The sequence below is a fragment of the Scatophagus argus genome, chromosome 8 (assembly GCF_020382885.2).
Source record: "Scatophagus argus isolate fScaArg1 chromosome 8, fScaArg1.pri, whole genome shotgun sequence".
Lineage (NCBI taxonomy): Eukaryota > Metazoa > Chordata > Actinopteri > Scatophagidae > Scatophagus > Scatophagus argus.
In genome coordinates, this window is record NC_058500.1 from 1,760,827 (window position 1) to 1,782,848 (window position 22,022).

A 22,022-nucleotide genomic window follows, 5' to 3' on the forward strand; every position below is an offset into this window, starting at 1 on the left:
AATAATTAGAAACAGTGTTAGTCTCTCAGCCTAAGTTCAATGCAAACACAGAGTCAGTTGCTAGAGAAGGGAACAACAGAGAATCCACTTGATGCGGAAGCTGGAGTCTTTAATGTTTCTAAAATTATTTTATGTAACCTTTATCATTCTTTTGTTGAGAGCCGTCTAACATTATATACACATATATATATACACACACACATGTATATGTATATATACATACATACACATATAGGCGACATCAACCTTCTTGTTTACATTCCTCCGTTTCATTTTACCCATATATGTACAAAACATTGTGACCATCTAAATTAGCCACTTAAAATACAAATCAAAACCCAGTCAAGCTGTACATCAAGCAACATCCCTGGGTGTTACTTAGAGGACCAGACATGATCAGTTTGCGTTTGAACGCCTGGTCAAGTGTGGCTTTACAATGCTCTTGTCAACAGTTCTGTGTGTTCTTAAGGTAATTAATCAATTCATGGGACGAAGCAGCATGTTCCCATATGACTTCACCACATTACAAGGCCACAAATAGAGCAAAGACGACAGCTCTCAGCATGTGACATCAGCAGCTTCCTGCATGAGAAGCTCTGCAGTATTACAGATATCTGGATGACATCAGCTCTGCATGGCTTCATTCCAAAGAGGTTTTTGACCGATTCTGAAACTACGGCCCATCTGTCAGATCTCCAGGAGATTTCTTCAAGAGACAAGCACTCGTCTCTTGAAGAAAGAGACGAGTCCTGTGGGATTTCACCCATCAGCTTTAACCACCAGATGGCGCTGTCGCTCTCTGCTTAGGAGAACCTTCAACAGTGCTGCTCTTTGTGACTACTAATTTAAAAACCAATATCACAGGAGGAAGTGAAATCTTAGCAGACCACAGGAGCATTGCAGCTTTCAGAACAGACAGAAACGTACGAGATCACCTGCTCAAAGCCACAGTCGAACCGCTACTGACCCCAAAGGTTTTGGTTAAACTTACGTAGATGTCATATTTTAAAACAGAGAATATTTTGTTCAAGTACGTCAAAATTGTACTTACTTGAGTATTTCAACGTTCTGCTGTTTTGTACTTGTGGTCCACTACGTTTTGGATGTATATTTGGTCCTTTGTGCTCACTTTACTGATAATTGGTCGAGCCTCATGTTTTTCTAGATGGACGACAATCAGGTCCACCCACCGCCCTACAGAACAATCTGAGACGGAATAAAACCCAGAGGACAACATGAGGCTAAATAATAAAAAGGCCTGTCTCAGTGAAGGACGCTGATGGCCAGGGACCAAGATCCTCTCAACCTCCAGAAGCTTTCAGGAAATGAGGCTTTGGTCTGTAACCACACTGAGACCTCAGTAGTAACCCTGCATTGAGCTGCTCCTCAGACGGATTTTAAACCAACAGCACGGGTCAAACATCACTCGGCTGCTGGAGAATCTACACAGAAACATGTACATGAACTGGACCGACTCCTCCTGACTCACAACATGCATTCACCAGGGCTGGGGAGGCAGCTTCTCAGCTGATCCACTTTACAGTGACACCTTAAAGTCTACGACTGGACTTGGTTTTACATCGTAATCTGTGCAGCATCTACATCTACAAATGTTTATGAAGCTTTCCCGGTCTGACATTGACTCCACTTTTTTTCCTCTTATTATCTCAGATATTATTTCATTGTTCACCTAAAATAAATGCTGGCACTGAATTTTCCCATCTAATCATATTCTAGTGGACCTGCTGGACATGTCCTGTAGATGGTGTCCTGCAGTCAGACAGCAGTCAGTCTGTCAGGTCACTTCTCCTGTCAGTGCTGTGGTCAGGGACTCTGGGCTTTACAACAAAGCTTGATTTGGTGCTGTGATTTTCTGATGTTTTTCATACGGAACCACAATCTGGTGGTTTGCTCGACTGCAAATGTTCAGCTGTTTCAGAGATCTGTTGAGCTTCATTGGACGAGACGTCATATTAAGAGGCCAGACAGATTATTGGGGAGTTTGCATCTGTTTATTGATTGTGCTGAAATTTCATCAGAACTGTCAATAGATTTGCCAGCAGTGATGTCATACTGCTGGAAGTGACATCATCAGTGGGGATCCTGATGGCACATGTGTCAGCACCTGGTGGGGATCTTCACAGGTGCCTGGCACAGAAAGAGGAGGCCTTCCCATCACAGTCGCTATGGCTGCCATCATCTCTCCCTGTGGACAGAAACAATAACGGCACGTTAGAGGTCTGCGCTGCCCAGTTTTCACGCTCACATCGTTTGTCTTTCCTCACTTCAGTAAGTCCCACTTTATTTCTAAAGCCTTCTGCAAAACTGTTGTTAGAAAATGCTTCACAGCTGCAACAAAGATATGAAATAAGCAACAAGAATCCAACGTAGAAGTCAAATGATTCAGAGGAGAACCAACCTGTAGATGTGTCGTATGCCTGTGAAGATAAAGAAAAGATCTTTACTGAACCCCACTCAGCTTGGATCTGCCTTTATTTGTAACTTTACACTTGAATTAAAAAAGGTGTTTTGTTCAGCACCAAAGATCTGTTTTAACATGAATCATTTAGTGTGCAGATTACTTACATGTGCTCCCATCAGTATTCCCCAGTGCAGAGGGGGAAAATAAAAAAGAAGATCTGTGTAAAGACACACAGTGTTTCAAAATTGGCTTAAGTTTACAATCAAAAGTAAAGGAGTTTTTAAAATGAATAATTCATTGTGCACATTACTTACACCTGGTTCAAGCGACATTCCACAGGCCGTAGCCGTGAAGAGAGGAATCCCCATACTAAAATCCATCTGTGCAAAGACTCAGTGTTTAAATGTGAACTTAAATGACAACATTAACACAACAGTTTCTAAACTGCTCTTTTGGTGATGTACAAGGATAGAATGAAAACATGTTTTGCACAAACAAGGCCTTGAAAAGAATTACACATGAAAAGAGGATTTTCTCTTGACGTGAACGCCAAATGTAATAAAGATCAGAAATGTTTTCTGTAGAATCTAAACAGCTGATGCCATGATGAAAGGTAAGAATGAGAGACGTACCTTGTTGTGACGATCAGGTGAGTTTGCACTTGCAGCAGTAGCAGGTAGCAGAGTGTCTTTGAGAGGGAAATCCAGTGCTTATATACCTTATCTTCACCTCCCTTTGCTTTGATCACAGGGACGGGCTTCATTATTATAATGAACAAACATTATCTCTTGGCTCTGATGTGCTTTCATCAAACAGTGTTTTTAAACTCTGTGGACTCTGTGGGTGGATCTTACCCTGTGGGCTGTTTTCAGCAGCTTGTGGTTAAACGTCTCAGTCTCAGTGTCAAACGATGACTTTGAGGACACGAAGCTCCCATCAGTGAGCTGCAGACATTTTGGCCGTCAAATCAATCAATGTTTGATCTTGTAATCGCGTAGCAACACTCATGACGATGTTTACAGAGCCTTACTATGTCTATAGCTTTAATTTATCCAGAATATTCATTATGTATATATATTTTCATTTCATACTGCACTACTGTTCACATGTATGTACTTGCCATTTCATATTGCACCACTTGTTTGCGGTTTATTTTCGGTATATATTTCCTCTTGTTGCCAGAGATGTTTTTGTGGTGTACGGTGGCTCTGTGGGAACACCCCCCTCAATTTCGTTGTACCATGTACAGTGACAGTAAACACTATTCTGTTCTGTTCTATGAGATTACAGTCAAGGACTGCAACGAGACGTCGTACACAGCAAATGAATGATGTTTAACACAGCGTCCCGTCAGACTTTGCAGTTGGGCTCGTAAGGACCATGTTGCTGCTGGACTGAGTGTTTGCTTCTATCAGTACTTACCTCAGGATCGTCCTCTACCCGTTGGCAGCTGGGAAGGTTGAAGTCAAACAGAATCATCTTGAGTAAACACTCACGAGAGGTTGTTTAAAGGAGGAGATGTCTGCCACTTTCTTCTCCCAGGCTGTGTTCACTGGATCCACCGTGGGAACATTTCACATGTTTTTCAGTACTGAACTTTGGGTCCAATCTGTGGACGGACACAGACATCAACAGACATGAAAACAGACCCTGAATGTGCTGAAGTTTTCCTTAAAGTTGGTCAAAAGGCTCCCTTCAGCGCACTTCATGTGTGTCTCGCACAGTTGTCTTACCTTCACCTGCATGAGTTATTGGAGTTGAACCATGCAGAAAGCTGACGTCAAGTGAACCTTCAGCTCCAGAAGTCGTAGCTCACCAAAGATTCACAAAGACCGACTTGTCTGTAACAAGTTTCACTCACCTCATGATATACAGCCACAGGTAGAATAGGTCTGACTAACTGTTAATCTTTAAATCTCTATCATAGCTAAGCTGCTATAGGCCTATGCTGCCGGGGGACACAAACATGATCCACCAAGCAGTTTCCCCTCCTCCTTCTCCTCTTCTTCCTCTCCCCTCGTCAGATTAACATGCAGTTCATTATTTTATGTCACTAACTGTGTGTCCAGTGCTCCTCGTAGCCTTGTGTCTCTCCCTCCCTTTCTCTCTCTCTCTCTCTCTCTGTATCTTTCTGCAGGTATCTCTCCATCCAGATCTTCAAGTTGAACTGTGGCCGGCTCTATGACCAACCCAATGTCTACTGTTGACATGCTGACATACTGCCTGTCATTCTTCTGTGCACCGACTATGGGCGGGGTGGTTCTCCCTACGGGCCGAAATTCAACTGATAGGATAGTGATTTTCAACATCACATAAAAAATACATGAATGTTACAGCAGTTCATTATAATTTCATTATTATAATTTCAGTCTTGTGAAATGTTAAAATCATATTGAGGTGGTAGCAAAAGTGAAACTAAACAGTTGAGATTTTGTTTTACTTGTCTTTTTAGTAACGTCGTTCTCATGTTGTTAACTGCTTTCCTGCCTGTACAACATCCATTGCACGTCTGCCCGTCCTGGGTGAGGGATCCCTCCTCTGTTGCTCACCCTGAGGTTTCTTCCATTTTTTCCTGTTAAAGGTTTTTCTGGGAGTTTTTCCTTCGTTGATGTGAGGGTCGAAGGGCAGAGGATGTTGCTGATGTTATGTTAAGCCCTTTGAGACAAACTGCTTGTAAAAATGGGCTATACAAATAAAGTTGACTTGACTTGACTTGACACGTTCGTCCATCATTTTAGCTGGTAATTTTAGCTGGAGATTTGACTGAATGTTCTAAGGTGAGAATACAGTGTTAGGCAGGCCTGACTGAAGTCTCCAGTCTCATGCCTTTTCTTTCGTCCTGTTCTGATCCCAGTTCAGCTGTTTACACATGACAGGAGTATCGCAGTACTTGTTACCACGTGTGTGATCACAGAGTGGTCACAAGAATACATCAAAGCAGCACATTCATGTCACGAAATACACAAATGTAATGACAGTCGGCTCTGCTCGTGCCCTCATGGTGGGGCAGTGATGTTACGAGCCTGCAGCTCACACTTTCACACGGTCTGCGACTGCTTTGCCGGCTGTCCTTCCTGCATTTGGCAGCTTGAACTGAGCTGCTTTTAGTGTGGATTTTGTATTGAACTTCTTCATGTTTGTCCCATCTTCCAGTTTGCTCTTGGAGTGTAAAATATGCCGCCCTGCTGCCAGCAGACCTGCCCATGTTTGCAGCTGGAACACCTCCTCAGTCATGTGAACACGCTCACGGCTACATCGAGTTGACTTATGGAGCTGTTAACCTCCTTCATGCGACTGTGCTTGTTGGGCCTGTGAAGCCAGATGATGAAAAGACATCCAGGGTGTGTTGAAGTCAAACAGCCACTCCTGCAGAGAGCGAGGGCCAGGCCTACGTCTCTGTTCTCCACTAAGTTGTCCAACACGGCAGCAACTTGTAAATTATGGCCACAATTCAAAGGCAGCTCCAAAAGTATTGGAGGCAGCATATCACTACAAAACCTGTTCACCATACTGCTTGCTGTGCTTATCTTTGGATGGAACTGAAGCTACTGTTCCCTCAGTGGATTTAAACAAAGCTGTGGATGTGAAAAATGGTAATTAAGTCAGACGGTACAGATGAAGACCAGACGATCTGATGACTTACATACCACATGTAATAATATAACACATGAGAAGCAGCAGGTCTTGCTCCTCTATAGCAGCTGCAGGACTGCAGGAAGGGAGGATAAAACTGTTTGATTTCTGAAGGGAGTTTGGTGAAGCAGCCTTTAGAAGAGGGGAAAGTGAGGCAGGGCCGTGAGTGTTGCTACGCGATTACAAGATCAAACATTGATTGATTTGACGGCCGAAACGTCTGCGGCTCACTGATGGGAGCTTCGTGTCCTCAAAGTCATCGTTTGACACTGAGACTGAGACGTTTAACCACAAGCTGCTGAAAACAGCCCACAGGGTAAGATCCACCCACAGAGTCCACAGAGTTTAAAAACACTGTTTGATGAAAGCACATCAGAGCCAAGAGATAATGTTTGTTCAATATAATAATGAAGCCCGTCCCTGTGATCAAAGCAAAGGGAGGTGAAGATAAGGTATATAAGCACTGGATTTCCCTCTCAAAGACACTCTGCTACCTGCTACTGCTGCAAGTGCAAACTCACCTGATCGTCACAACAAGGTACGTCTCTCATTCTTACCTTTCATCATGGCATCAGCTGTTTAGATTCTACAGAAAACATTTCTGATCTTTATTACATTTGGCGTTCACGTCAAGAGAAAATCCTCTTTTCATGTGTAATTCTTTTCAAGGCCTTGTTTGTGCAAAACATGTTTTCATTCTATCCTTGTACATCACCAAAAGAGCAGTTTAGAAACTGTTGTGTTAATGTTGTCATTTAAGTTCACATTTAAACACTGAGTCTTTGCACAGATGGGTTTTAGTATGGGGATTCCTCTCTTCACGGCTACGGCCTGTGGAATGTCGCTTGAACCAGGTGTAAGTAATGTGCACAATGAATTATTCATTTTAAAAACTCCTTTACTTTTGATCGTAAACTTAAACCAATTTTGAAACACTGTGTGTCTTTACGCAGGCCTGGATGTATGGCCTCCCCCTCTGCACTGGGGAATACTGATGGGAGCACATGTAAGTAATCTGCACACTAAATGATTCATGTTAAAACAGATCTTTGGTGCTGAACAAAACACCTTTTTTAATTCAAGTGTAAAGTTACAAATAAAGGCAGATCCAAGCTGAGTGGGGTTCAGTAAAGATCTTTTCTTTATCTTCACAGGCATACGACACATCTACAGGTTGGTTCTCCTCTGAATTGTTGCTCCGTCCTGCTTCTTTGTGACTGCACTTCAACTTATTGATCAGCCTGCAGAAATCATTTGACTTCTACGTTGGATTCTTGTTGCTTATTTCATATCTTTGTTGCAGCTGTGAAGCATTTTCTAACAACAGTTTTGCAGAAGGCTTTAGAAATAAAGTGGGACTTACTGAAGTGAAGAAAGACAAACGATGTGAGCGTGAAAACTGGGTAGCGGAGACCTCTGACGTGCCGTTATTGTTTCTGTCCACAGGGAGAGATGATGGCAGCCATAGCGACTGTGATGGGAAGGCCTCCTCTTTCTGTGCCAGGCACCTGTGAAGATCCCCACCAGGTGCTGACACACGTGCCATCAGGATCCCCACTGATGATGTCACTTCCAGCAGTATGACATCACTGCTGGCAAATCTATTGACAGTTCTGATGAAATTTCAGCACAATCAATAAACAGATGCAAACTCCCCAATAATCTGTCTGGCCTCTTAATATGACGTCTCGTCCATATGAAAAACATCAGAAAATCACACACATCACAGCACCAAATCAAGCTTTGTTGTAAAGCGTTTATTTTAGGTGAACATGAAACTGGGGTTAATATCTAAGATAATCAGAGAAAAAAAGTGTAGTCAATGTCAGACCGGGAAAGCTTGTATATGTAGATGCTGCACAGATTACAATGTAAAACCAAGTCCAGTCGTAGAATTCAATTCATTTCAATTGAGTTTTATTTATATAGCACCTTATACAATCAAAACTGTCTCCAGGTGCTTTACAGAGACCCAGAGCCTGAACCCACGAGCAAGCAGACAGCGGCAAGGAAAAAGTCCCTTTTAACAGGAAGAAACCCTGAGCAGGACCCGACTCACGAGGGAGAACCATCCTGCTGATAGTCGGCTGGGTGAAGGAGGAGAAGAAGAGGTAGACGGGACAGAGAGGATGAAAGAGAGGGAGAGAGAGAAACACATGCAGTAAACATCATACATTACAAAGGACAAACATGACAGGTGGTTATAATTGGAATTCTGAAGACTCTGTATTGTATGTATTTGTTTCTTAGCTGATATGTTGTTTAAGTTAGTTATAATATCACTGCATAGAAGAACAACAGGCAGATGTTGACAGTAGACACTGGGTTTGTCAGAGGATGCAGTTCAACATGTAGACCTGGATGGAGAGAGACCTGCAGAAAGATACAGAGAGAGAAAGAAAGGGACACAAAACTATGAAGAGAACTGGACACACAGTTAGTGACATAAAATAATGAATTATATGTGTTATATGTAGACTTTAAGGTGTCACTGTAAAGTGGATCAGCTGAGAAGCTGCCTCCCCAGCCCTGGTGAATGCATGTTGTGAGTCAGGAGGAGTCGGTCCAGTTCATGTACATGTTTCTGTGTAGATTCTCCAGCAGCCGAGTGATGTTTGACCCGTGCTGTTGGTTTAAAATCCGTCTGAGGAGCAGCTCAATGCAGGGTTACTACCGAGGTCTCAGTGTGGTTACAGACCAAAGCCTCGTTTCCTGAAAGCTTCTGGAGGTTGAGAGGATCTTGGTCCCTGGCCATCAGCGTCCTTCACTGAGACAGGCCTTCTTATTATTTAGACTCATGTTGTCCTCTGGGTTTTATTCCGTCTCGGATTGTTCTGTAGGGCGGTGGGTTGACCTGACTGTCGTCCATCTAGAAAAACATGGGGCTCGACCAATTATCAGTAAAGTGAGCACAAAGGACCAAATATACATCCAGAACGTAGTGGACCACAAGTACAAAACAGCAGAACGTTGAAATACTGAAAGTAAGTACAATTTTGACGTACTTGATCAAAATATTCTCTGTTTTTAAATATGACATCTACGTAAGTTTAACGAAAACCTTTGGGGTCAGTAGCGGTTCGACTGTGGCTTTGAGCAGGTGATCTCGTACGTTTCTGTCTGTTCTGAAAGCTGCAATGCTCCTGTGGTCTGCTAAGATTTCACTTCCTCCTGTGATATTGGTTTTTAAATTAGTAGTCACAAAGAGCAGCACTGTTGAAGGTTCTCCTAAGCAGAGAGCGACAGCGCCATCTGGTGGTTAAAGCTGATGGGTGAAATCCCACAGGACTCGTCTCTTTCTTCAAGAGACGAGTGCTTGTCTCTTGAAGAAATCTCCTGGAGATCTGACAGATGGGCCGTAGTTTCAGAATCGGTCAAAAACCTCTTTGGAATGAAGCCATGCAGAGCTGATGTCATCCAGATATCTGTAATACTGTAGAGCTTCTCATGCAGGAAGCTGCTGATGTCACATGCTGAGAGCTGTCGTCTTTGCTCCGACTGAATGTATTTGCTTCCGTTGTTTATTTATCACGCTGCTACTTTAAGTGCTTGATCCATTTGATTCTAACGAGTGTAAAACCATTTCAAGAGGAAAATTCAGCCAAGAGGCAGGCACAGGAGAATGAAGACCAGCAGATTAAGACATCAAACCCTTTGGTTGTGCACCAGTGAGGAGCAGGGATGTGCTCAACCAGACCAGTCGTTTAAACGTTTCTCACGTTATAAGTCAACGTCAGAAATACAAGACAATAATTAAACAAATTCTTTTCATTCTGTTATAGTCAGACGTTAAATAGGTTGAGTATGTGTCTATAAGGTTCATATCACATCCTGTTTTATTTGATTTTCACATCATCCACAAATCAGGTTTGTATTTGGCGACACATTAGCTTCAGAATATGTTCCGGTATTTTATTTAGATTTGACTCAAAATGTCTTTTGTTGGGTTGTTAAAGCAGCTCGTGTTGTTCGGTGCTGATTGTTGACGCCGTGTTTGTTGTCATTGTGGTGCAGCCAAGGTGCCGTTTCCTCTCACTCTGAGGTTCAAGCCGATGTTACAGAGAGGAATAGACCTGCTGTCTCTGGACGCCTCCTGGTACGAAGCGACACTGAACACAACACACTCAGCAGGCTGTTAAAGTGCAAACATTCATGTGTGCTGATCAGATCGCTCTGTAAAACATCAACAAGAAAACAAAAGTGCTGCTTTGTCATTGGCTGTTTTACTTTCAACGCAAAATATTTAAAAATATAAACTACTTGAAACAAACTTGTAATTTGATAACACTGAGTCCAAATAACTGAAATATTTCATGGCAACAAGCTGTCGACTTAATACTGGACACTCTGGGTCTCCACATGCAGGGTGAGTTCGGCATCCTGGTACTTCCTCAATGTGTTTGGACTGAGGAGCATGTACAGCCTCATACTGGGACAGGACAACGGTGAGTCTGCCTGCTCCGGCTGACACTTTGAGAAGTCATAGAGAGAAAGCAGTTTTCCACAACATACGATGTTCCACACACAGAGCAGTGAATCTGCTGGGCTTTTATGTGAAAGACCAACACAAAACGGCACACAATTTATTTTACAAATAAAAAGCTGAAAAGTTTGGCATGTAAAAGTATTCAGTCCCCTTTTCCCTGAGTGCAACCAACTGCCAGAAGTTGCCTCAGAAGTTGCCTGATTATTGCTGAATGATCGAATGTTGACCTAATGATTGAATAGAGTGCACCTGTGTGTGATCTAATCTCAGTATAAATCCAGGTATTCTGTGAAGGCCGCAGAAGTTTGTTCAGAGAATGTTGGGGAGCAAACAGCAGTCCAAGGATCACACCAGACAGGTCAGGGATAAAGTTGTGGAGAAGTTTAAAGCAGGGTTAGGTTATAGAAAGATTTCCTTTGAACATCAATCCTTCATCTGGAAATGGAAAGAGTATGGCACAACTACACACACCTACCAAGACATGGCCGTCCACCTAAACCTGCAGGCCGAACAAGCAGAGCACTGATCAGAGATGCAGCCAGGAGGGCCACGGTAACTCTGGAGGAACTGCAGAGACCCACGCCTCAGGTGGGGGACTTTGTCCACAGGACAACTATTAGTCGTGCACTACACAAATCTGGCCTTTATGGAAGAATGGCAAGAAGAAAGCCATAAGAAGTCCCGTTTGCAGTTTGTCAGAAGCCACGTGGGGGACACAGCAAACATGGAAGAAGGTGCTCTGTTCGGATGAGACCAAAACTGAACTTGTTGGCCTAAAAGCAAAAGCTGTGTGTGGCGGAAAAGCTAACACTGCACATCACTCTGAACACACCATCCCCACTGTCAAACATGGTGGTGGCAGCATCATGCTGTGGGGGTGCTTTTCTTCAGCAGGGACAGGGAAGCTGGTCACAGTTGATGGGAAGATGGATGGAGCCCTAAACAGGGCAATCTTGGAAGAAAACCTGTTGGCGTCTGCAAAAGACTTGAGGTTCACCTTCCAGCAGGACAACGACCCTGAACATAAACCCAGAGCTACAATGGAACGCTTTAAAACAAAATGTGTTGGAATGGCCCAATCAAAGTCCAGACCAAAATCCGAACGAGAATCTGTGGCAACATCTGAAAACTGCTGTTCACAAATGCTGTCCATCTAATCTGACTGAGCCTGAGCTGTTTTGCAAAGAAGAATGGACAAAAACGTCAATCTGTAGATGTGTAGAGCTGGTAGAGACAAAACCCAAAAGACCTGCAGCTGCAATTGCAGCGAAAGGCAGTTCCACAAAGTATTCACTCGGGGGCTGAATACTTTTGCACGCCACACTTTTCAGTTTTTTATTGGTAAAATAATTTGGAAATCATGTTTCATTTTCCTTCTACTTCACAATTGTGTGCCGCTTTGTGTTGGTCTTTCACATAAAATGCCAATAAAATTTGTTGATGTTTGTGGTTGTAGCGTGACAAAATGTGGAAAGGCTCCAGGGGTTTGAATACTTTTGCAAGCCACTTTAAATGAAACAGGCCACCAGAAGAGCTAAAAAACTAAATCCTGAACGTATTTTCAACACAAAAGAAACTCTTGGCTTTCCCCTGGAGAATTTTGTCATGTTGAGGACAACGTCACTTTGTCCTGACCGACCGGCAACATTTACCGAACCATAATGTGAACGTTTGTTCGATTGGACTGATTAAATGTGTTGACTCACAGCTGCTGACCAGTCACGGCTCATGCAGGAACAGATGGCAGGTGCTGCCATGACGATGCCCCCTGACCCCAACAAGGCTTTTAAGGTGAGACGTAACAAAGTTGATGTCCAAAAGTAAAGTGCAACACAGAAACTGATCCTGCGGGACATTTCGACTTGACTGACTTGTTTTCAATGCTGGGACTCACACTTCCTGTTTGTTTGTTTCTTTGTGTCAGAGCGAGTGGGAGGCGCTGGAGATCGTGGAACATAAGTGGGCGCTGGAGAACGTGGAGGAGGAGCTGATGTCCAGAGACCTCAACTTTGGAAACTTCTTTAGTCAGGACATCAAGTCCCCCATGTTGTAGGAGGACGAGGACCCACGAGCTCTGGAGCTCCTGCGTCCGGTTGGCAAACTTGGGATGTGCAGGTTCTGTGATAGCTCTAAAGGCTCTGGAACACACAGACTCTCTAAACAAATAAACCAATTCAGTCACCCTCCGGCTTTTCATGAGCCCCCAAAGGCCATTTGTGTTAAACAAAAGTTAAAGTTGTTCAAATTTTCTTTATGTAACACAGTCCATACCACTGTGAACAGTGCAGTGTTTCAACAAGGCAGCACCTTCGTGTTTGTGACATTAATATCCTTACTGTCAGATGTACAATGATGATTCACAGCTCACGGGATTGTTAACAACAAACAAGAGAAACCATCCAAGTCCACCTACTAGCTCGTTCCAGAGCTTTCCACCAAGTCTCGTGGTCTTCATCAACAAACAGAAGTTACCAGCTCAACAGGCTTGAGGGTCAAATGAATATTTGGAGTTTTTGTGTATTCACTATTCCACAAGACAGAAACACAAAGTTCCTAAATGTTCCAGAACGTCATTAAGAAATTAAGAAATTAAGATCAACTTTATTGATCGCGCAGTGGGGAAATTCACCTGTTGTGGCAGCTCACATCTCAGCCAACCAGCAGATTCTGCACCACACGAATCCTCTGAGGAAGAAGAAATCAGAGGAGGAAGGAGTGAAGGCGGTGGGGATTTTTAAAGGACAGCAGGCGCTCATGTTTGGGAGGACAGATGCTTTGCATGAACTTTTCTACACCGTGGTCGTCCAGAGCAACCTTACTGCAACACTTAAATAAAGGTGTCATGACAACTCAGTGGACTCTCGTCTGTGTCCACAGCACATCCCGAGTCCAGCTGCTGATGGTTCTGAACGGGTCCCGTTTGTTCTACGTGCATCACATTCAGAATTTACTCCAGACTGGAAGCTTTCATTCCACTTAGCATTAGCATAACGAGCTGAGTCACGCTATCTTTAAGGGACAGTTCACATAATACTGAGGGAAAGACAAGTTGTTTCGTTCTCAGTCCAGAACATTTCTGGAGCATCTCCATAAGGCCTGAGATCCCACACTGCTTCAAAAGACATCATTTCCACCTTTTTGTTTTTTGTTTTGTTGAGGCAAAATCTTCACAGCCGCATCGAAGCTAAAGACGTTAGCATGTGGCCCCTCCGAAGGCAATGCTCGACGAGAACAACAAGATCTCTGCATGCCTCAGTGTTTAGCTGCTACCTGGAAGCTTGTGTCACATGTCGGCGAGAAACAATCCCATAAATTCAAAATAAAAGAAACAAAAGGCTTCGGGCAGAAATACAAAAAACTTTTTCGACGCAGCAAACCGGGGAAACACGTGTTTGTCCGTAATCATAATTGTGCTTTAAAGCTTTGGTCGATCTGTTGTCAGACCGACATGAAGACAGATGACTAAACTGCATCTGGTACGACAGAAGATTTCAGAGCAAGCGGTTTAAGAAGACATTCGTCTCAGCGTGGTAATAATCATCCTTTTATTCATATCAAAAGACTGAAAGTACAATAAAATATTTCCATCTGATATAAGACCAAAGAAAGAAATCAGGCCAGAGTTTCCCTCCTGCTACACCCAGAAGTGGTGATAATAACAATAATAATAATAATAATAATAACAAATCTGTTCCAATACAAAAATACTGTACACACAGCCGGTTTAGAAATGAGTCAGACACCAGAAAGGAAATTTTGCCTGCGACTGTCGTTCTACCTCCACACAAATATGAAAAATAAGCATCTGAATGTTGTGCACCAGTCGATCATTAGAACCTGTGGTCATGTGACAGCTCAAGTTAATCCATTTCAAATAAATACCAGCAAAAGAGAAACAAAACAAAATATATACAGAGATTTGATCAATATTAAATGATCCGTTTCTGCTACACACACTCCACTGATTACCCATAATCCCCTTCACGCTGCTCCAAATCACAAGACTGTCGTTTATCTTACCGTCCTTAGCTTTTCCGGTCACATCAGTGTTTCCTCAGCTGGACTTTTCATCCAACAAACCGTCCAGATTAACGTGATGCGATGAACCTGCAGTCCTTTGAGCTTCTAACGTTAAGTGTTTGATTATAATCACTTCACCAGTCTTACCAGTTAAAAACAGGACAGGATTAATGAAACTAACATTTTTATTTACAACTTTTATATGCGATTTGAACGATCAATTACAAAACAAAGAGCACTATTTTCTTATTCTGTCTTTAAAGGGACAGTTCACCCCAAAATCAAAACTGCATGTGTCTCAGCTCTACTGCTGTTTATCCACTCAGGCAGTTTTGGTGAGAGCTGCAAAGTTTAGCAGATTCCCACAGACCTTGTTGTGAGCAGTTTCACAGAGGAAATATATTTGTTTGGTTTTTTTTAACATCACCACGCCGAAGAAAATGTGCACCGACTCCTCCATCGCTGTCGAGTGAAGCGGGGTGAACCGTCCCCATCAGTGAAGTAAGAGCAATTTAATATTATTAATTTATTTTAAAATGGCACTGAAAATGAATTAATAAAAAAGGTCTTAACAAAACATGTAAGCAACGCGCCACCCATACAAACCAAACGAGCAGCAACGGCAGCTCTGATTGGCTGCCAACCAGCTGTCGCAGGTTGGACCCACGTTTGTCTCAAGGAGTGTGAGATGTTTTTAAATCAGAGTGGAAACCACAAGTATTAAAGCAAATAACCTGCAAGGTTGAAAAAAAAGTCGAATTTAAAATGTGTTAATTCAGATTCAATTTGATGTATTTCTATATTTCTAAACTGCATACTGCATCCATCCATCCATTTTCTATACCGCTTATCCGTCAGGGTCGCGGGGGGCTGGAGCCTGGAGCCTATCCCAGCTGACTACGGGCGAGAGGCGGGGTTCACCCTGGACTGGTCGCCAGCAAATTAGAGCAGCCAACAGACCTAAAGTGCATGTTTAGGAAAACCCACGCAGGCACAGGGAGAACATGCAAACTCCACATAGAAGGGCCCAGAGCGGGATTCGAACCTGCAACCCTCTTGCTATGAGGCGACAGTGCTAACCACTGCACCACCGTGCCGCCCGCATACTGCATCAATTACACGGAAATCTAACAAATCGGGTTCTGGCGGGTTTTTAACGAATTACTGATTCTAGTTAAACATTGTAAGAGTCTCCACACACCACCTGACTCGTGTCGGACCAGTAAACAGCAGCTGAACTAATTCACGTGGAAAGAAAATGAAGTCCAGTCCTAAACGGAGCTCCTGGCGCATCAAACTGCCCGAGTGTAAAGTGTTCACGTTATCTGTGACCAGGAGACGGCAACGTTAAAGGACAGAAGAAGAGCTGAGGAGGACAAACCGAACGTTCAAGTGTCGTCACAAAATCAGGACAAACTGATAAAAAGAGGAGAAAAGGCCTGTTTGTTCTGACGAAGAAAACAAATCACCATCAAGCAGAACCAAACCTCAGGGGTTCGTTTAGTCCGTTTCCATGGTGACGCAGGAAGCAGCGCCCAGCTCCACATCGTCATCTCTACAGGAAGTGATGTTGTTGGTGGGGCTTGTGTCGGGGGCTGGCAGAGTGGGTTTTCTGATCTTATCTTGTCGATGGTAGAACAAGACGTAGGCAGCGTTGGTCTGAATGAAGGAAGACAGAAGGATGATGAAGCATCTCAGCACATCAAACTGCACATTCATTCAGCTCAGACATGTGGAAGCGACACAGAAATAATGTGAATATGTTTGTCTCAGTCTGCTGCTCTGAAACCAGAAGAAACAAATCAGCTAGTCAAACTTCAGGCGTGTCTTAAAGACATAAAAACCTGGATGACTTGCTATTTTTTGCTTCTAAATTCAGACAAAACTGAAGTTATTGTTCTGGGCCCCGAACACCTTAGAAACAAATTATGCAGTGATTTTGCATTGCCAGATGGCTTAGCCGTGGCCTCAAGCTCCACTGTAAGGAATTTAGGAGTTATCTTTGACCAGGACGTGTCCTTTAACTCGCACATAGCAAATATTTCAAAGACTGCATTCTTTCACCTCCGCAATATCGCAAAGATTAGGCACATCCTGAGTCAGAAAGATGCAGAAAAATTAGTCCATGCATTCATTACCTCTAGACTGGATTACTGTAACTCCCTTCTATCAGGCTGCCCCAGTAAATCCATAAAGACTCTCCAGCTAATCCAGAACGCTGCAGCACGACCACTGACAAGAACCAGCATGAGAGACCATATTTCTCCTGTTCTGGCTTCTCTACATTGGCTACCTGTAAAATTCAGGATAGATTTTAAAATTCTCCTCCTCACTTACAAAGCCCTGAACGGTCAGGCACCATCCTATCTTAAAGAGTTAATAGTACCCTATTATCCCACCAGAACTTTGCGTTCCCAAAATGCAGGGCTACTTGTGGTTCCCAGAGTCCTCAAAAGTAGACTGGGAACCAGAGCCTTTAGTTATCAAGCTCCTCTACTATGGAACCATCTTCCGGTTTCGGTCCGGGAGGCGGACACCCTCTCTATATTTAAGAGTAGACTAAAAACTTTCCTCTTTGATAAAGCTTATAGTTAGGGCTGGCCTAGGCCGGCCCCTAGTTATGCTGCTATAGGCTTAGACTGCCGGGGGCCCTCCCATGACGCACTGAGCTCTTTCTTCCTCTCCCTCTCCTTCTGCACACATTCATGTCCCATTAATGCATATTACTAACTCAACTTCTTCCCTGGAGTCCTTGTGCTTTCTTGTCCCGCAGATTCCTAGCGATCATGACTGGACCTCCTGCTGCGGTCCTGCTGTCGTCCTGCTCGGTCAAGGCAGATGGCCGCCCACCTAGACCCGGGGTCAGCTCCAGGGTTTCTGCCTCCTAAAAGGCAGTTTTTCCTCACCACTGTCGCCAAGCGCTTGCTCACGGGGGAATGTTGGGCTCTCTGTATTACAATATTTGCTCGATTTGGAAAGTGTCATGAAATAATGTTTGTCGTGAATCGCTATATAAATAAACTGAAGTGAACTGGACTGAATTGAATTGAATTTTTCATGTCAGTGCTGGGGAACAGGTAGGTGGGACTGACCTGGCCTCAGTGGGTATCCCTCCCTCTTGTCCACAGTGTAACCCTGAGGGATGCTGTAAAACTCTGGCAGACCTCCAAACTGTCTCCATACTGAGTAATAATTCATGAAAGTTCTCACTGCACTGTCCAGGTTTCCCAGGAGAGACTGAAACACACATACGCAAAGTAAGATTTAAAAAAAATACTGTGTTCATGTGTGTGTTTTCTGTTTCCTGTGTACCTGCAGGCCGGGCCAAAAGGCCTCCAGAGACTGGAAAACAGGCATAGAGACAGTTCCTTTATGCATCTGGACCCACACGTACCAGTCGTCAAATCGGGTGTAGTTCTGAATGGCTCGATCGTACTCTGGGGAAAAGCATCACACTGATTTAATCTGACCTGCTCAGGGTGTCGTGCCTTGCTCAAAGGTAGGGGAGCAGGTTGTGAGTGTTACCCAAAAACATGTTGAGCAGCTCCTCGTCCTGCAGCATGATGGCTCCTTTCACCAGATACTCAAAGTAGGAATCGACCCCGGCTCCAATACCAGCATCCTGAGCCACCCACTTCTTAGACAGGATGTCAATGTGGTTACCCACCTGGACAGACAGACGGGTAAGATGGAGAGACGGGTAGAACCACGTCTTTCTTCCAAAAACCTCAAATCATGATCCTTTTGATCTTTCGTCTAATCCAAACGTAGCTACTATGGTTGTGTAATGAGGAAGAGAAACAGGCAAGATGGTTGGTTAGTGAACTACAAACAGATTAATGGACTGGTTACCCGATCTGGTCTTCCACAGGGCTCTCAGGGCTCGGCGGGCTGCATTCTCAAATGTTTCGTCTCCTGTTAGTCGACTCAGTGTGGCAAACTCCAAGATGAAGGTTCCCATGCCGGCGGTACAAGTGACAGGTGTTTCAGTGGGACTGACGCCATTGAGGAGGTTCACTGTACCATACGGCATGCCGGTGGCAGTCTGGAACGCTACGGTCATTTACAACATGCAACAGCTCGAACTTTGCTCTGATGGTGTTGCAACAAACAGTTATTCACAGGATTAATTAAAGTGAAGTGTGGCATCACGTAAGCAAAACAGGAAGAGGATTTGTTTTGTGGTGCAGCGGTTAGCACCATCACCTCACAGCAAGAGGGTTCCAGGTTTGAATCCTGGTCTGAGTCCCTCTGTGCAGAATTTGCAAGTTCCATCTGTGTCTGCATGGGTTTTCTTCTTCCCACATTAGGTTAATTTGCTGCTCTGTGAGTGTGAGTGTGTGCATGTTTTATTTATTTATTTAATTTTAATTACTGTATACCTGGCACTTACTGCTTATTGCACTTCTGGTGAGATGCCAAACTGCGTTTCGTTGCATTGTACTTGTACACGTGTAATGACAATAAAGTTGAATCTAATCTAATCTAATCTAATCTAATGTGTGGTTGTCTGTCTTTGTGTATCGGCCCTGCGACTGGCTGGTGACGAGTCCAGGGTGAACCCCGCCTCTGGCCCGTAGTCAGCTGGGATAGGCTCCGGCACCATCACAGACCTGGATCTTTTTAAATCCAGGCTCAAAACTTATTTATTCAGACTGGCTTTTAACACCTAGCAGGGACACTTATTGTATCTTGTGAAATTTTATTGTCTGTTAACTGTTTTATTGTTTTATTTTGATTCTATTGGAAAGCACTTTGGTCACTTTTGTGTTGTAAAGGCTCCACAAGTAAATGTTGTGCTAGTAAAGCTGATTCTGATTCTTCTGATCCGATTCTGGGGTGTGCGTGTGTGTGTTTTCGTACCAGGAAGCAGTTTCCTGGCGGCGCCCTCGGCCATCCTCAGGAGTGGTCCTGAACAGGGCCAACCTGGCTCCAACTCCATGCCCGCCCTACCTGCCAACAGGTGAGCAGACAGCAGCCCCCCCACCACTACACACACACAGAGTACATTTTAATTATTAAAGAGAAAACTCCAATGGGACACAGAACACTGGCCCATCATTCATTCATCCACTTGGTTCTGTACCTCGGATGTTGGTTTCGAACACAGAGGCGTTGACGTCAGTGTCAAAGTCTACAGTGTCCTGGAGGAGCGATGCCACTCGCTGGAACTCTGTGTGGTTTCCCAAAACCTTTAAAACGACATTTTGAAAACATTCCCTTCATTACAACAACACAAATTCTGTCACTCTTCATAACACCTGAACGCAGCTTCAGACGTTCAGATGTCAACACAGGTGGTTCGTATTAAAGTGAAATAATTCAGACTCATTTTATAATTTTTCTGCATAAGTTAATTGTAAAAGTGTTGTACAGATCTTACCAGCAGAGTATCGAGAGCATCGATCAGTGTGAGTGAGAAACTGTTGGGAGATAAGACAGAACTTTATCAATCCTGAAGGAAAGTCTTGCGCCAGAGGTTGCTTAAAAGAGCACATTACAGAACACTATTTACAACTTCAAGACAAATTAAATTACAAAACAAATTGCTAAGACACCATTGCATGTCCTGGGTCAGGGCCACGCACTGATTCTAATGTGTACGTAAAACCAGTGCCTAACGCAACAACAGCATTTACACAAAAGAACAAGTCACAAAGATAGAGTGACAGGTAGTAGTGCACATGATATTGTGGAATCATTGATGGAGGGTGTTTATTATTGGCTCCTTACACAAAACCAAAAGAACTTACAATACATCAAAAAAGTTAAAGAGGAAAAAATAAAGAGTTGAAACAACACGATTAAAAATAGAGAAACAAACGGTATAAAGGGGAAGAAGAGGATATAATACATGAACTATATAATAATATGGTAACTTTACCTGCCCCAGGTGTCTTGCCCATCGCACGTGAGTGGGCGGAGCTCGTCGAAGGGGAAGGCGTTGTCAAGGTAACTGTTGTAGGCGTGGTAGAACATGGATTTGATGCGCTGTCTAAAGAACGGAACAGTTTAAGGAGAGGACGGTTTGAGTTGCCTTTTTATTTCACATCTGACCCGTTTCAATAAGGAAGTCCACAAACTCTGAGTTTCCGGTTTCAGAACACCTGACTCTGAATTAGTCCAGTCAACTCTGAGTAGGTTGATCCTGAGTTAAGCGTGTGCAACACGACTATAATGACTATCTGCTTCAATGTTCTTTTTTCCTCTGTGTGAGTTGGTTTCTAGGGCACAGAACCGACTTTTGCGTGTTCAACCAAAAGTCGAATTTATTTTTTCGCGCTCAAAATTTCCCTGTGCGCGCTCAGAATTGTGGCACGAATATAATTCCATAGGCTTGTGGCGGTAATAACATCTGACTTTTGTCATTTTTCAAGCATCTGTCAAGTAACAATTCACACCCATGATTTTACTGGACAAAATCTGTAACCAATTAAAAACTACACGCACTGCAAATCCGATGAAGCAACATGCGCAGCTGGTTGTTTTTTAAGTGAGAAAATGTTGATTTCTTTTTGATCGACTACATTTCCGGCAATAGCTCGTTAGATGCCAAATATTTAAACAGCTGACTGATTATCAGAGCAGTTCAGATCTGGAACTTGGTGGTGTTTAGTACAAGTCAACCCTGCGTTAAAATAGACTTGAAAGGTTCACCATGAATATTGTGTTGAAAGCCCCTTTTCATGTGTGTGTTACCAAGTTGGACTTGTTGAGCTTTACAGCGGAGCTGCCACGATTGGTCGATTGTGACCAAGTTACTTTCCGAAGTTTGTGACAAGCTGAATGAAGTGTTTCTTCATGTATTCATACGAATACTTCTTCCACACCTGGAGCTCATTTCACTGTGATTCTATCCCGATGTGTTTTCTCGGTTACCTGATAGCAGCCATCTCCTCCCCAGTGAACTGACGAGCCGCCGCATCGTTCATCAGCCAAACAAACACCGTCATGTACACGGGAGCGCGCATGGAGAGGCACGAGGAGAGGCGAGACACAGGTACAGGTGTACTCTGACACAAAAAATACAACAAAACCTAAAGAACTGAAAGACATGTAGGAGAACAGGTATATTTATGGCAGTTGTGCAGCTGTCAGGAAGTGAAGAGTGTACGCATGCGCCTGCCGTTGGCGCTGACGAGCAAAGCGTCATAGAAGTTAACCCGAGCTGTGTTCAAGAACACATCTCTTGGAGCTACACTACAGTCCTCAAAATGCACGGAACAAACGGGGGAACATGCTGGTTTGTATGTCGACTTTCATTCAGTAGCTGCTGTTTTCATCTCGAAAGAGTTTGAACTTTTCGCTTGTAAACCGTTTTTTAAGTAATCTTTTGGTGCTGCGCTCAACCACAAGCCGTTCATAAACGTGCGTTTTGGCAACATTTTTGTAAATGTGTATTATTTTGAAATTGAGACAACAAAAACGGTCACTTTGGTGAGAAAATGCTTACTGTAGGTT

At 43.6% G+C, this 22,022-nt stretch overlaps 3 protein-coding genes across 3 annotated transcripts in view; 2 read left to right on the top strand and 1 right to left on the bottom strand.

Moving 5' to 3' along the window:
• Window positions 1-7,714, top strand: part of snx21 (sorting nexin family member 21) — a 120,452-nt gene extending 112,738 nt beyond the window's left edge. Inside the window, exons 1-6 of the transcript XR_006844046.1 lie at window positions 6,357-6,371; window positions 6,488-6,593; window positions 6,846-6,911; window positions 7,009-7,061; window positions 7,210-7,228; window positions 7,502-7,714. The gene's annotated coding sequence lies outside the window, so the exon portion shown is untranslated. Of the gene's footprint in view, window positions 6,372-6,487; window positions 6,594-6,845; window positions 6,912-7,008; window positions 7,062-7,209; window positions 7,229-7,501 lie in introns of the transcript that reaches the window.
• A 2,061-nt stretch (window positions 7,715-9,775) lies between these two features.
• Window positions 9,776-12,844, top strand: LOC124063101 (ER membrane protein complex subunit 3-like). Its single transcript, XM_046396429.1, has 4 exons — window positions 9,776-10,151; window positions 10,421-10,500; window positions 12,250-12,332; window positions 12,466-12,844. The coding sequence occupies exons 1-4, from the start codon at window positions 10,108-10,110 to the stop codon at window positions 12,592-12,594; spliced, it is 336 nt and encodes a 111-aa protein (XP_046252385.1). The 5' UTR covers window positions 9,776-10,107; the 3' UTR covers window positions 12,595-12,844.
• Window positions 12,845-16,061: 3,217 nt separating this feature from the next.
• On the bottom strand, window positions 16,062-21,730 carry LOC124063948 (ER degradation-enhancing alpha-mannosidase-like protein 2). Its single transcript, XM_046398117.1, has 10 exons — window positions 21,441-21,730; window positions 20,446-20,556; window positions 19,945-19,984; window positions 19,648-19,753; window positions 19,425-19,550; window positions 18,388-18,614; window positions 18,087-18,228; window positions 17,874-17,998; window positions 17,637-17,798; window positions 16,062-16,220 (listed from the first exon to the last, which is right to left on the bottom strand). The coding sequence occupies exons 1-10, from the start codon at window positions 21,530-21,532 to the stop codon at window positions 16,062-16,064; spliced, it is 1,290 nt and encodes a 429-aa protein (XP_046254073.1). The 5' UTR covers window positions 21,533-21,730.
• Between the last annotated feature and the right edge of the window lie 292 nt (window positions 21,731-22,022).

Coding starts and splice junctions, on each gene's coding strand:
- LOC124063948 (XM_046398117.1), bottom strand. CDS start 21,532: ATGCGCGCTCCCGTGTACATGACGGTGTTTGTTTGGCTGATGAACGAT. Junction 20,557..21,440: donor GAGGAGATGGCTGCTATCAG/GTAACCGAGAAA, acceptor TCCGTTCTTTAG/ACAGCGCATCAAATCCATGT. Junction 18,229..18,387: donor AGTCCATTAATCTGTTTGTA/GTTCACTAACCA, acceptor CTGTCTGTCCAG/GTGGGTAACCACATTGACAT.
- LOC124063101 (XM_046396429.1), top strand. CDS start 10,108: ATGTTACAGAGAGGAATAGACCTGCTGTCTCTGGACGCCTCCTG. Junction 10,501..12,249: donor CATACTGGGACAGGACAACG/GTGAGTCTGCCT, acceptor GTTGACTCACAG/CTGCTGACCAGTCACGGCTC. Junction 12,333..12,465: donor ACCCCAACAAGGCTTTTAAG/GTGAGACGTAAC, acceptor TCTTTGTGTCAG/AGCGAGTGGGAGGCGCTGGA.